Consider the following 14508-nt stretch of genomic DNA (forward strand, 5'->3'; position numbering starts at 1 on the left):
AACTGAATCGTTCAGTTATGAAACTTAATAGCACCAAATAGTAGAATGTCTGTCTTTCTTGATGCTGTGTTGTAATTGGAGATCGTACATTTATGTTTATAATCCTATTTGGACTATACTGTCCCTTTCTTAAGGACATAAATATTTAACTCTGAGGGGAAAGGGGGCCAACTGCACAGTCCTAGTACAGTTTAATATTTAACTCCTTTAAACTGAAACATGTGGGCTGTTTGTTAGGTCACAGAAGTAATTTGACATTGCAGATTTTTGTGTCTTGACATTTTAGCTGTGGACTTGACCTGGATTAAGTTTCTGGAGAATTGTGGTCATATGAGAATGTATAGTATATCCTTACTTCCTGGAATAAGTACACAGATCTTGACTATGTCTAAAACATGTTTAATATACAAAATCCAAATTAAAAATAGCACAACATCATTTAATTTTTTTTCAGTTCTGGGTCTGAAGAAGCCCAGGATTTATTTTTATTTGCTACAACAGAGTATCTTCAAATAATGCATCAGCAAGGTGACAGGTGAGTGACCCTGTTGTCTGATTGGGGAATATTATCTCTGATCTTATTTTCATTTTAAAATGTGGATGTAAATTGAAGTCTTGAATAAGAGTGGTTTGGCCTTGATAAAAATACACACAATTATAGTTGTTCTTTGTATGGCAGTTTTTACTGGGTGTCTTATGATATGTTTACTATCTCAAGTGGAAGCCCAAACAAATTTTATTTTGTAGTAAAAAGTCTTTATTTCCAAAAGATTGGTTAACCAGAAAAACTGTAAACCACCTAACACAAGACTTTGGTAAGAAAGAGATTTGACGTTTCGTATAAATTCCCCCTTGCAAACAAAAGAGAGTTAACACTTATGTAACAAGAAACATGTTACCCATTCTTATTCATTAACCAGTTGCCTGGTTTTAAGTCTCCAAAATTTGGATTAAAATTTACCCAAATAGGGACCAAACAAGAACATGAGATACTAGGGTGGCTTGTTGTTACTTAGAAATTGCCACTCTGTGGAGCTTTGATTTTCATGGGTTGGGAGGAAGGATGCGTTTAGATAGCTAAGAGTAATGTTGGAAAAGCAAGCAGATTGTATATCAGGGCTTTTTCTTTTGTGCAAATAGAAATTAAACCTCTTAATTTCTTTATATTTTGTACTGCTTTGTACAAGGGAGGAGAAAGCAGTTCACTTGAAGGATTAAAAAAATGTTGGAAACAATCAGACCCCCAGAAAGGTCAGGAATGGGAATAGTGGTCCCTCCAGAATGAGGGTGCAAAAGGCATATCTCTTACTGAGTATGCCTGAAATGGATAACAATTGTAAAAAAAAAAAAAAAAAAAAAAAAGACCCAACCTTCTGAACACTGAATTAGTTTAAAACACGAAAGACAGACCCAATGAGTTTTTTATTGAATAGTCTCTCTCGTAGTTAAAACAGTACAGATTCAAGGCTGTAGCATATATATATATATAATGTTGTGTTTGGAATATCCTGATGTATTTAATGCAAATTCTTAAAGTAGTGTATTCAAAGCATTGTATGCATCTCATCCATGGTACATATTTGGATTAAGCACAATAAAGAATGCCTGCAACAAGAGCAGAACAGTAATTTTAACAGTAAATGAATAAGTAGAAACTGCTGATGGACTTAAGTTGGTAAAATGTCCTTTTACACTAATCCTTGGTAGTCAGTCTCCCTGAATTTGGTGTGCTTGTGTTTGGAAGGGGATGGAAAACCATGACCCTCCCTATGGTTGTGTCAGAGGACCAGACCCTTGGTGTAGAGGGCTGATGTATGTAAGTTTGACTTCCCACCAGATTTTTTTGCTAACTTGATTCTGTGACATTCCTTTCTCCCTGGATTTATCTTGGTCTCTGAAACACTTTTTTCCCTCTACATATAAAATTTTATGACTATAAAAACCCTTTCAAGTTCTAAGATAGTATTTTTGCTGAAGGAATGGCTTGGTGGGCTGGAGACAAACTCGGCAGAATGTTTGCATAACTGAAAAAAAGGTTTTCTTGTTAGAAACTGGCTTGCTGATTTAAAAGTCTGTGTTGGAAGGTTTAAAAAAAACTCAAGCCTGGGACTGCTCTCGAGGCCAGTTTTGCTGCTGTGGTTCTAGTAAGGATCTAGGATCTGGCTTCCTAAGAGAATTATATCCAAAAAAAAACCCAAAAGAAGGGAATAATAATTTCTAGACTCAGTATGTTTCACCTTGGGTGTAAGAACTGGTTATATTTTTTTTAAAAAGCAGCCATCATTTCTTTCCTTTGGAGTATCAGGAACCACCAGTATTAGGGGGTGAGATACTGGATTCAGAATTTCTCAGTGAAAGAAGAAAAGCCACCCAACATCAGTGCTTCTCTTCATGTTTGCCAGCTGTTTTCCCCAAGAACTGCTGATGACTGAGGAGACTCAACAAGGGACCCTAAAGTTCCACTAAATGAGGAGAGGCAAGCAAGCAGGCCACAGGCAAGAATGAGGGGAATCTGCTCTCACTCCCACCCAATCAGGAAAGTCTCCCTGCTGCTGCGCCCTGGCACCGATGCACAGGGTCAGCTGCGGGCACAGCTGCCTCTCCATGTTGGGGAGGCTGGGGTCTCTGTCCTGCTGCCCAGGTGGATGCTCGAGAGGGACACGTTCTGTTCAGCACAGGTGACTGACACTACTCACTTGTGCTGGAGGAGGGCCAGCTAAGGATGAGGGAGCCCCACGCGCCCCTGCCCCGATCCCCACTCTGTGCCCACCAAGAAGTGTACAGAAGGGTGGCCCTAGCATCCACAGGACTACTGGGCAGACCACCCTGCAGAAATGAAAACTAGTGTACACAATTTAAACTGCCTTAAACAAACAAGCAAACAAACGATCCAGCCATTGGTGCCTCTGGGGGTCTAGAGTGCAGCCCTGGGACACGTGTACCCTGGTTAACATGGATGGACGTTGCACGCTCTGATCTCCTTCTTGTCTTTGCAGCTGGTAAACTGGGAGCTTTTGAACCTCTTCTTCACAGTCATGTAGCGTTCCTGGATCCCTCCTCCGCACAGTTTGGTGCATTCTGACCAGGCTGTCCAAGGGCGCATCCTGCAGCCTGAAAGCATAAGGCCTGATTAGGCCAGCAGACATGGCGAGAACAAGGAGGCTGAACTCTAGTAGTCAAACCTAGGTAGCTGTCTGGACTGCTCTGCGTTTGTATGTAATACTTTGTTGAGTTCTTATTAAGTTATTAGAGTTCTTATGACATGTTAGCTCATAGGTGATTGACTATTAAAATGGTCCATTAATACTTTGTAGCTCTTCCCCATCAAGGAGCAGAGTCTCCTCCTCTACCCCTAGAATCTGGGTTTGGCTGTATGACTTGCTTTTGGCCAATGGGACATGAGCAAGCATGGTTTGAAAAAAGCCCCTGGGAACCTTTTCCACCACTGTGTAAGCAAGTGTGGCTATCTGCTGGAGAGACCACTTGGAGAGAGGCCCCAGAAACACAGGTGAGACCACTCTAGACCTTCCAGCCCACCACCTGACAGCAGCCACTCAGATAAGCCTAAGCTAAATCCCTTAGGAATCATCCAGCTAAGTCAATCCAAGTAACTGCCCTACAGAATCCTATAAATTTCATTTGTTTTGGAGTGGCTCATTAATGTAGCAACCAGCCAAGGAGCAAGTAACCACTTCCCTCTAATGCTTTGCTCTCCCAAGTACTTAGCTTCCCCAGTATCAAGTAAACTCAGGTATAATTGATTATTTTTCTCATGTAAATAGACTTGCCTTTCTCAAAGAAAACTTCCCTGACCCCAAGATTAGGTTAGATCTTAATTTAAAAAAAAATAAAAAGCACTATGTATACTAGGTTGGTGTGAAGATGATTGTGGTTTTGCATTGTTGAAGTTTGTCACTTGATACTGGAATGCATTCTAAATAGATGTGGTTATGTCATACGTCATTTTTATGCACATTTCTCAACTTTTTTGTTTCGCTAATGACTTATTACTTGCTATTGGTTTTATATTTATATTAGACTATGGAAATGATATTAGGCAAAAAGCTATTCCCAGCTATTGTTTCATTGTTTTGCTGATATTGCACTCTTTGTTGGGACCAGCTTATTTAGCAGTGAAGCCCTAAGTGGGATTTTTTTTTTTTTTAAGTTTTGGAACTCCTTAAGTTATACTGAAGGAGGGGGACACATAAACTTTCTCCTTGTCTACAGAGAAAATTTAAACCAGTCTTTGGGCTTCTGTTTTTGCCACCTCCAGACCACTCAACACAGGCCTATTAGTCAGTCTGTTACTTAAAACCTTCACCTGCAGGATCAAGTCCTCAGCAGCCAGTAGACCTTTCCTGGTCTGGTCCCTGTCCTCCTGCCTCCCCCTATACTGTGTGTTCTTCTAGAGCCCACTTACCACTTGAACGTATCTTGTTCTTGGGTTTCTCCGTGCCTTTGCAATAACAATGCCTGCTCCCTTGAAACACCCTTCTTTTACTAGCAGACTCCTACAAGACCCATACTGCTTTGACATCTCCCTGAACGCCAGTCCACACTTCGGGGCAGTACCTGGAAACTGGTCCCCGTCCGACTCCTCCCTCAGCTGCTCACTCCTCCGGCTCTCTCGGGCCTCCCTCCAGCGCAGGTTCTGGAGGGATGGATTTCGGAGGCATTTCCGGATGCGGCACTTTTTCCGCTGTACAGTCTCTGGGCAGGGTGCGCCTCCAAACTGAGGCTCCATCTGGATCATGCGGGTTCGAATCATGTGTCCTTTCCCACATGACTTGTTACATTCCGACCACTGGGACCACTCCGTGAGCTCACAGTCAATGGCTGGCAAGACACAGATGGGCATGAGTGTATCTCTCGTCTGAAACAAGGTCTGTATACTTAACTGTTCTTTGAACATCTCAACACAAGCCTCTGGAAAATGCAGAGCAGGTACTGTTACCCCGTTCTTATGGAAGAAGAAGCTGAAGCTCACGGGAAAGACTGACTATCCAGTCCACATGGTTGGTAAGCAGTGGATGCAGAATGGGGCCCCAATTGAAACCCACATACCCTCTTTATGATTTGAAAAGGCTTTTGGAGGGACTTTAAAGATTAGCTCAGAGCCTTTTGCTCTCTAAGCTTCTAGAGTGTTGTCAAATTAGCCTCAGGTGGCACAGACCAGCTTTCCACAGCCAAGGACCCTGATTCCCTGAGGGAAGGCACAGCTCACTGGTGCCATTTACCCCTGTGGACTAATGCTAAGGACACTGTGACTTTTGCAGTAAGAGCCAGGCAGCGCCTCTTGCTCTCACATCATCCTGGGTCTTCTGGCGATCATCAAAACACAGGAGTCAGAGACAGAAAATGCAGTAGGGAAGGACCAAGTGGTGTCATGGCTTATTCAGCCAGTTCTCATGAAGCCAGCATTTCACACACGTGGAGGAAAGCTAACACCTCTGAGTGATTCTCAGGATGTCTTCTAGGGAGGCAGATGACTCCAAATTGCACTGTCTCTGTAAAGTGGGGGCCAGGCTGGCTGGATCTACAGAGAACTCATTTTGTTCATGGTCTGCCCTTCTCTCCCTGTGGGAGCTCCAGCAGCTTTCCCATCTACAACATAGGGATAACTATTTTTCTTAATAGGTTGTGAGGACTGAATGAAGTAATAATACTCTCAGCCCAGTCCTGGCCCACAGTGAGTGTTCCATAAATGTTCTTTTTCTTCTCCCTCCATTCACCGGGCCCTGTGGATATAGTTTTGTTTAAGTTGGTAACAGCGTCTCACAAGATTCCAGAGCCCCAGCTCCGAAGAGCTGTGGAGGCTCACACTTCCTTGGTGGGCTCAGCACTTTGTACTAGTTATATGGTTTAATTCTCAGAGCAGATGAGGGAGAGGGTTGCTAAACAATGTGCTGAGATTTATACAGCCAGTAAGGGACAGAGCTGGGATCTGCCCCTGGGCAGGCAGCCTGAGTAATTGCAAGGGAGAGGAAGCACAGAGGCTGTAAGTGGATTTCAGAGGAAGCCAGAAAAACAGATCCTAGCAAACGAGTCTGATTTTCCACCACCTGAAGAGAAGTTCTCTGGGAAGACTAACCAGAAAAATGGGCTGTCTCCTTAGATAGTAAGTTCAGCTGGTCATAGAGATTTGAGAATAGATGAGGGTGGGTATGGGGCTTTTGAGGGCTCTACTTGCTGGCCTGTCTTCGTATCAGGGAACCACTGGTTTAATGTCCACCTTCTGGTCATGGGTGGGGAGGAATAGAATTTAAAAATGGAAAAACCCATGGGTCAAACGGGCCTCTAAATTGAGGGAGGGGTGGTGAGTGGGGAACTACAAAATTAAGTTTGATTGAACCTGTGCCATTTTCCATCTAAGTCTCCTGTTTAGACTCAACAGCAGTTTGGGTGTCTCACAGACAGTAGTGGGACTCTCCAACTAGCAGTCATACACAGGACCTAGCACCATGAGCAGCGTGCAGGCCTGGCTAAGAGGAGGAGAGGTGGCTCCCAGGAGCGCCAGGACTTACGGCATTCAGGCAGCATGCACTTCTCCACCTGCTCCAGCTCCTCATTACAGTCCCCGAGTTCGGCTAGAGACTTGAGCATCCGCTGGCGGGTCCGCATGCCCTTCCCACAGGTCACGCTGCAGTCGCTCCACTCGGACCACAGGGATAGCAAGCATGGGATGGTGTCTAGACCAAGAGCCAGGTTTGCCACTGAGAACAGGCTCCCTTTGCCTTCTTTGATCTGGTGCCCCCCTACCCTTTGTCCCCCACTCAGGCCCCTTGAGTAAAGTGAAATTGACTAGTGGGTTTAGATAACCCAAGTGACCTTTATGGAGCCAGGAGTGGCTCAGCAAACCACTAACTGTTCTTGTCATTCTCCTGCATCTCCCCTGGCCCAGATGGAGCTCATAATGTGGCTCCGTTACACGAATACACACTTCCCCACGTGAAACACCCCGAGGGTCTGAACAGGGTCTCACTAGAGACAGAAACATTCCACATGCCCCAAGAACTATGCGCTAAAAGATAGGCTCAATGATGTGTTTTTGGACACTTGGGTGCTGAAATCCCTAGCATGTGTGCCTCTCTGTAGTGATGTGTGGGTCTATAACATTTGTGTGTAGAGCAGATGTATTGCTTTATGGGGCCACAGGCAAGTCCAGCAGAACAAGAAGGGGAATGTACAACCTACCTACATGTATAACCTCTGGAAAAGATACTCTGGGGTCCTATAAAATCACAGTTACAGGTGAATGCTGTCTAGAGGCCACCAGCTTGCCATGTCAGCATTGCTCCTTCAAAGGAGGTCACTCTCTGTGGGTCTGGATGATGTCCACACACCCATAGCTCTCATCTTATAGGGGAAGTGCCCTGCCAGGAAGGGTGCCCATATTCCCCCCTGCACCTGCGCAGCCTCGACAGTGATGCCCAGTGCTGAGGGCCTCCATCATCTCCCCCAGAGCCCCCGCCCCCACGCCCACTCACGGCACTCGGGCATCATGCACTTCTCCGCCTGAGATGTCTCAGCCTTGCACATGGAGCCGTCCGCGGGGCTCATCTTGACCATGCGATGCCGCTTCTTCATGCCCATGCCGCAGGTGGCGCTGCACTCGTCCCACTCGCCCCACTCGGTCGTCAGGCAGCTGCTGGGAGCTGGGGAGTCCGGTGGCGGCGTGTCAGCAGCCGCAGCCCCAGCCCCTGAGACCCCGCCCCTGTCCCACCCCGGCACCCCACTCACAGCACTCTTCGTTGACCGTGCACTTCTCTGTCTCCTCGGTGGGCAGCGTGCACACGGAGCCGTCCTCTGGGAACTGCTTCACGTATCTCTCCCGGGACCGCATGCCGGCGCCGCAGGAGATGCTGCAGGGCGACCAGGTGATCCACTCGGACATGGTGCACGTGGAGCCGTCTGCAACAGGGAGCGGACACTGCAGCCGCGGCGGCACGCAGCTGGGACTCGCGCCACTGACTGAGCTAGCTCCCCCAAGGGCAGAAATCTACACGGTCAGCTGGCAGGCAGGGGGATTTGGGCAACTGAGGATGGAAGCCAAAGTAAAGGGCACATATTTTTAAACCAGGAATTGTTCTTTAAAGGAAATGTCTTTCTCCAGGTGCATGGAGCACTGGGGATTACTCCTTCACTGGACAATATATTTGAAAGATGTTTAGATGGATGAGAGAGTGATATATGCTTGTTTAGTTCTAAAGAAGGATGAGGGATATGAAGTCATCCATCCATCCATCTACTCATGTCAATTAAAATTTACTGACTGCTTAGTGGTTTGTGGTGACTGAGGTTAAAAAGATGTGTAAAGTATGGATTTTAATCTTCTCCAGAAAGAGATGGGCACATAGACTGGCAATAATTCTAGGTATTGAAAATATGACAGCAGATGTAAGCCCAGGGAATTGGAGGGGGAGAAGCTCCTTGGAGTTCTGGGGTGGATTTCACACAGGAGGGCACGTTGGTTGGGTGGAGAATATCGGTATTTAAGGTGAAGGGACTAGCTCTTGCGACAACCTGTCTGGAGTGTGTTGTGTGTGGCACTGGGAGATGAAGCTAGAAAGAAGGATGGAAATCTCAGTATGAGGCCAGCTTGCACACAACCACAGTCATGTACACAGGAGTGAAGGCTATGTGTTGTTACCAAACCTATGGACAGTGTTGCTAGACAGTGCTGGTGGAAGACAGCTGGAACCCCTGTTGGACCCAGGGAGATTCTGACATGTCCTTCAACAAGGATGAACCTAAGGACATTATGCTGAATGAAATAAACCAGTCAAAAAAAGGACAAATACTATATGATTCCACTTATATGAGATACCTAGAATATTCAGTTCTTTGAAAGCAGAATGATGGTTGCCAGGGGCTGGGGATCAAGGGACTGGAGAGTTAGTGTTTAATAAGTCTAGAGTTTGTTTTGTGAGATGGTAAAGAGTTCTGGAGATGGAGGGTGGTGATGTTTGCATAATTGTGTGTGTGTGTATACGGAACACCACTCAACTGTCCAATTAAAAATAGTTGGTAAATTTGCTGCTGTATACCACCAAATAACAATAGGCATAGCCCAGCCATTTTCAGAACCATCGTTACCACCTGGGAGCCACTGGAATTCTTCCTCTCTGGAGGTGATGGTTAAAGACCTCAGCTCCCCGTGTAAGCCTCAGACTGTCCACCCATCCCTGCCGTCTCAACCCCAAGAACGAGAAAGCGCCTCCAGCATTGCTAGGGCAGTCACAACTTGCACGCTGTCTGTGCTTGCAGGGTTCACTCCCCTCTGAAACGCCTCGTCCCGGGCACAGACAGCCGTAAGTCACTGTGCAGTGTATCCAGGAGAGGTTGTTTAAGACTGTGCCCTAGGAGGAGCCAGCAAGTGAATGACCCGCCAGGGGTCAGTAAGGTCTCTTCAGTTATCTTCAGCTTGGAAGTGGTTTTCTTCCTTCTATAAACCAGCCCAGCCTACCCATCCCTTCTTACTGCCTTGTTGTGCCTCTGAGACAGTTAAGATCAGAGCACAAAGTACAGATCTGTTCAGGTAAAGAAAGGATTGTACCTTGGAAAGTAGGCAGCTGGCCTTTGCACAGCAATCAGCACATGTCGTAGCTTCAGCCAGCATGACATGGGTGGTGCAGGTGTGTAGCTCAAGCCTGACTTTTTTAAGCCTGACCTTTGACCAGTTACAAGGAAAGAACTGCTGCAATCAGTCCAAAGGCCCTGACGCAAGGAAGTGAGGGCTCTGACCTGGGCTGAGGCAGGCCGTGCATGGATAACACAGAATTAGGGCAAGGATCTAGGTTCAGTCTTGGCCAACCTGTTCACCTGCTTCTTAGAAATTGGAGGTAAGGCCCAGAAATAGGCAGCTTGCTACCTGTAATTTGTCATGTTTGCTAGCTCTTTGATAACTTGTGTCTGTTTTCTTGCATGGCTGGGGGTGGTCAATCTCAAGAATTCTTTTGATGTCATGAGACATCTGTGTTCACAACCCTCAAGACTCTGTTGGAGATGAGGGTCGCCCTAGGCAGGCAGTCCCACTGACATGTCCAGTCAGGGTCCTAGTGTTCATCATGGGCACTGCCAGACCAGGTGTGAGAGGCCGGCATGGTCAGGTAGGACCCCCTTCCTGAACTGCTGTCAGCCAGCTGCTGGTGGGGTGCCTCCTCACCTTCGTCACTGCAGCCGGGGCCCATGCAGGGCTGGAAGTCCTGGGTGTCGGGGCAGGGGACGCTGAGGTCCAGCTGTGCCTTCAGCATGCGCTGCCGCATCCTCTTGCCTTTGTCGCAGGTGGAGGAGCTGCAGGCGGACCACGGGGACCAGTTGGAGTAGATGCAGGTTTCGGGGGTGTCATCTGGGAAGAGTATGTGAGATGTTTTCCCTGGGAGCCTATGGGAGCTGTGACTGGCCCTCCCCCTGGACAGGTTCACGTGGGGACAAGAAAATCCCCGCTGGCTGACCAGCCTTGGGAGGCTGGGTACTCCTGCGATGCAAGCAGCCATTCACTTCCCTTCAAAAACGATACTTTGGCATCCCACTAAAACAAATCGAAGTAACCTCATAGTAAGGAGAGAGTCTCCTACTGTCCCTTCTCAACACCTGAACGCCAGCCCTCTTTGGCAGACAGCATTTCCACACGGGTGCCGGCATATCGTGGGGCAATGTGGGGAAGCGTAGGCTTTTTCTGTGTTGTTGCTCACCTTCCCAGGATCCCACACAGAGTGTCATGATAAGCATAAGGTGGCCAGTGTTCACTGAGCACTTATTATGTGCCAGCATCATTCTAAGAACTTTATCCATCCCATCAATTGTGGTAAGGACCACAACTCCCTAGGAGGCAGGCTCTGTTATTATCCCCATCTTACAGTTGAGGAAATGTGGCGAGGTGGGCTTCTTGCCCAGGGCCCAGGGAGGAGAGCCCAGCTCATTCAGCTTCAGATGCTGTGAGATACCCTGAGCTGAAGCCAGGGCTGTGCCACTGCCTCCTGACTCTAGGGCCTGGGCTGACTTCCCTTGCTGCAGAAGTGATTGCATCCACTCCTGCCTCACAGGCTAGTGTGAGAATCCTAGCGGAGAGTCATCGGAGTCCCATGGAGCCGATGGGGATGCCATTTACATGACACTTTAAAGGCCTGATACTGTTGAATACATATCCCAGTGTCAAGCCTTCACCATTTCCCTGACACTTTGTGCCTAGCCTTTGGCCTTACTTCGATTATCTCCCAAGCAAAAATCTGTCTTAAAACAGGGATCATCAAGTCAAAGGGTTCTGCTGTGGCTTTTAAAACATGTTAGCAAATTGCTTTCCCCAAAGGTAGTTTATCTTTTATTCCCAATGTATGTTGCCACCTGCAATAAAGGGAGGCAGCTTACCTTCATCTTTCTCTTCTGGAGCCAGGTCCGCTACAATATCATCGACATTGTCGGGCACAATATTGCACTGTTCCCCCTGCAAAAGGAATTTTAGTTGGAGGGCCCTCATTAGAGAGTGGACTGTACGGGAGAAAGATGAGGCGGGATATAAAATTGAATGCCCACCCTGTGCACACACCCTAGGCTGTGGCAGAGTCGTGGGCCAACTTTTACAATCAGACTGAAAGAAGAAATGGAAGTAAAGCCGCCACTTCCCACTTCCTGACCCATGGCTGTGTGCTGTGCTTAGTCGCTCAGTCGTGTCTGACTCTGCGACCCTTTGGATTATAGCCCACCAGGCTCCTCTGTCCACGGGGATTCTCCAGGCAAAAAACACTGGAATGGGTTGCCATGCCTTCCTCCAGGGGAATCTTCTCAACCCAAGGATCGAACCCACACCTCCCGCATTGCAGGCGGATTCTTAACCGACTGAGCCACCGGGGAAGCCCATGGCAGACATTAGTAATCGATTGTGGCACTTACCGTGAAGCCTAGTTACCTGGAGCAAATCATTTGGTTGAGCATCACATCATTCCTCCATGTTCATTTTGCTTATTTATATCGTAGGGATAATTGTGTCTAGAAACTCTGAGAGGCCCCAGAATTCCACATCCTAAATATACCAGGGATCCCATGATTCTAGAGCAGAAAGGGGTCCAGTCTCCTGATGGGAAGGGTCTGTGCCAGGGTGAGCTGTAACCCAGTACCTTCCGAGCAATTCTCTCGATGACAACTCTGGCTACTTGAGTGATGGATCCACCCTCTGGATCATAAAAAGGACTTTGAGGATGGTCCAGACTGGTCAGGGGTCGGATTTTCTCCTGGGGAATTGTAGGCTTGTTGGGTGACTGCGATGGAAAAAATACACAGATATAGAGTGGGAAATTAACAATTTGATATATGATCAGAACAAAAACCTTGACAGCAACTTAACAAGTACAACTGTTATTTATAGAATTTGGTTCATGCTGTGTGTTATGCATGGACATTTGTAGGTCTATACTTTCAAATTCTCCTATGTACACAGTAGGATTAATCCTAGATGAAGATGCCAAGTTTGAGAGAGCCATTTCCAGCTAGGATATAGCTGAACCAGGTTGGCCTGAATCCAGAGTTCTTCCTACTAGACCAGGCGTTGGTGAATGTTTGTCTGCAGAGGGTCAGGTGGTAAATATTTTAGGCTTCACAGGTCACGCCGTGTCTGTTGCAAGGAGTCAACTCAGTTGTTGTAGTGAGAAAGCAGCCCAGGCAACATGGGATCGAAATGTGTGAGGCCGGATTCCAAAGCTCCAGGTTTGGTTCCAAACCACAGTTTACCAACATCTGTTCTAGATTGTTCTACCCCTAGTTTTCTGATGGCTCCAGATTTTGATGCAGTTGGTGTCCTGGCCATATCTGAAAAATATTGACAATCACGGAAGAATCCAAACTCCTCAGCCTGGCCGTCTGGAAGCCTTGGGAATCTGGTCCAGCTTAACGAACATCATCTTCCTTCTGTTCCCTCTTCTCTCTCTCTCTCAGCCTCTGTGCCTTTTGCCTGCCGTTCCTTCGTTTATCTCTGAACCTCTCTTTAGCAGACCCCCTCCCCGTGCTCTCCTGACCGTCTGGACAGGCACTCCCCAGAGCCCCTGTCACACAGCTTGTGAGTACATGATGACGGGACCCTGAGGGGGGACCCTGAGGGGCTCCCCTGCTGGACTGCGAGTTCATCTGGCTCAGAGCCTGAGCCAGCCTCACCCCCGAGGCCAGGGCCCCCAGAGCAGGCCCGGGCAGGGAGGCCTGCCACTCACCACTCCAGACACGCACACACCTCGTAGGTCACCCCGCTGTCGGTGCCCGCATCCCAGGGAATCAGGTCCTGCACCACCTTCTGGACCCAGCCACACTCTTTGGTGCACAGATCCTCTGCGGACAGGCCCACGTTCCAGTCGGGGCTGGGGCCCATCATGGTCAGGAAGGACATCAAGTGGCGCGTCCTGTCCACTGAAAATTCAGCCGAGGGTGCTGCTCTCCTGGAAACAAATACGGAGACCATCACTTTGGGGGCCCTGGGGGTGCACGCTCTGAGGGGCCTCTGGGCAGACAATGGCTAAAGGATGAGAGGGAGAGAGAGAAGGGGACTCTCGGTCTCCACCTTTGGCCATGGCTGGTTTCTCTCTCCCAGCCCATCCATTGGCCATGCTTGGAGGGAGCCATATGCTGCCGCCCTATCCAGTTTTAATGTGTCTTCAGCACTAAACTACTGTTTTATTTTCTTATTAAACTGTTTATTGACTGTCATTCCTTTTTGGAGTATAAGCTCTGGGATAGCAGGGATTCTGTCTTTCTGGCTTTATTTCCAGTGCCTGGCACAGTGTAGGTGCTCAACCAATGTTACTGAATAAACGAATGAACAAATTCTATAAGCTGCGTGTGCTCCCAGCTGCGCTGGACGTGAGATGAACGTGACAGATAAAAACTGCATAATGGTGCCCCAAGCCATTCCCTTTACATTCTCAGTGATGCCTCAGAGCGGACCTGGGGTAAGGATTGTTGACTCCAACCTATGGATGGGAGAGCTGAGGCTCAGAGGGTTCTGTTATGTGATCTGTCCAAAGTCGCAAAGTGGCAGAACGGAGACCATAACCTAAGTCAGTCTCAGTTCAAGGTCCGTGTTCTTTTCATCATCAGTTTCTAAGTTCCCTCCACTTTCACTCTCTAGAGCTACATTGTGCTATCAGAGGGGCATCTCCCCAGCCTGCTGCCTCATTGCCCTCCAGAGGCTGCTTAGAGCAGGGCGCTGCCCTGGCACCAGAGCTCACCCATCACCTCACAGCTGGTCCCCAGGCCATTTCCTCCAGTGGGTGAGCAAGGACCCAGTTATAGAGCCAAAGACCTTTGGCTGATGACCCCCCAGCTATGAGAGGCAGTTCTTCAACCACCATCCCCTCATGTTCCCAAGAAGGGGTCCTAGGAGTGGCCAGAGCTGGATGAGACCAAGAAGCGTGGTGGGAGAGCTGTGCTCGCTCCGCACACACTTGGTGGCACAGCTGCGCTACTTTATTCTCCCCTCATGACACTCCTGTGGGGTTGGAATTTATTATCTCATTTTGTAGAAAG

General features: G+C 47.9%; 1 protein-coding gene across 1 annotated transcript in view; it reads right to left on the reverse strand.

The window, feature by feature from the left end:
- Positions 1-734: 734 nt before the first annotated feature.
- Positions 735-14508, reverse strand: part of SPON1 (spondin 1) — a 313267-nt gene continuing 299493 nt past the window's right edge. The window contains exons 8-16 of the mRNA XM_027979368.3: positions 13220-13421; positions 12117-12257; positions 11371-11446; positions 10169-10351; positions 7744-7914; positions 7491-7658; positions 6528-6692; positions 4576-4839; positions 735-3111 (exon numbers count right to left, since the gene is read on the reverse strand). Of these exons, the coding sequence (XP_027835169.1) occupies positions 2948-3111; positions 4576-4839; positions 6528-6692; positions 7491-7658; positions 7744-7914; positions 10169-10351; positions 11371-11446; positions 12117-12257; positions 13220-13421 (1534 nt within the window). The 3' untranslated portion in view covers positions 735-2947. The remainder of the gene's footprint in view (positions 3112-4575; positions 4840-6527; positions 6693-7490; positions 7659-7743; positions 7915-10168; positions 10352-11370; positions 11447-12116; positions 12258-13219; positions 13422-14508) is intronic.

The sequence above is a fragment of the Ovis aries genome, chromosome 15 (assembly GCF_016772045.2).
Source record: "Ovis aries strain OAR_USU_Benz2616 breed Rambouillet chromosome 15, ARS-UI_Ramb_v3.0, whole genome shotgun sequence".
Classification (NCBI taxonomy): Eukaryota; Metazoa; Chordata; class Mammalia; order Artiodactyla; family Bovidae; genus Ovis; species Ovis aries.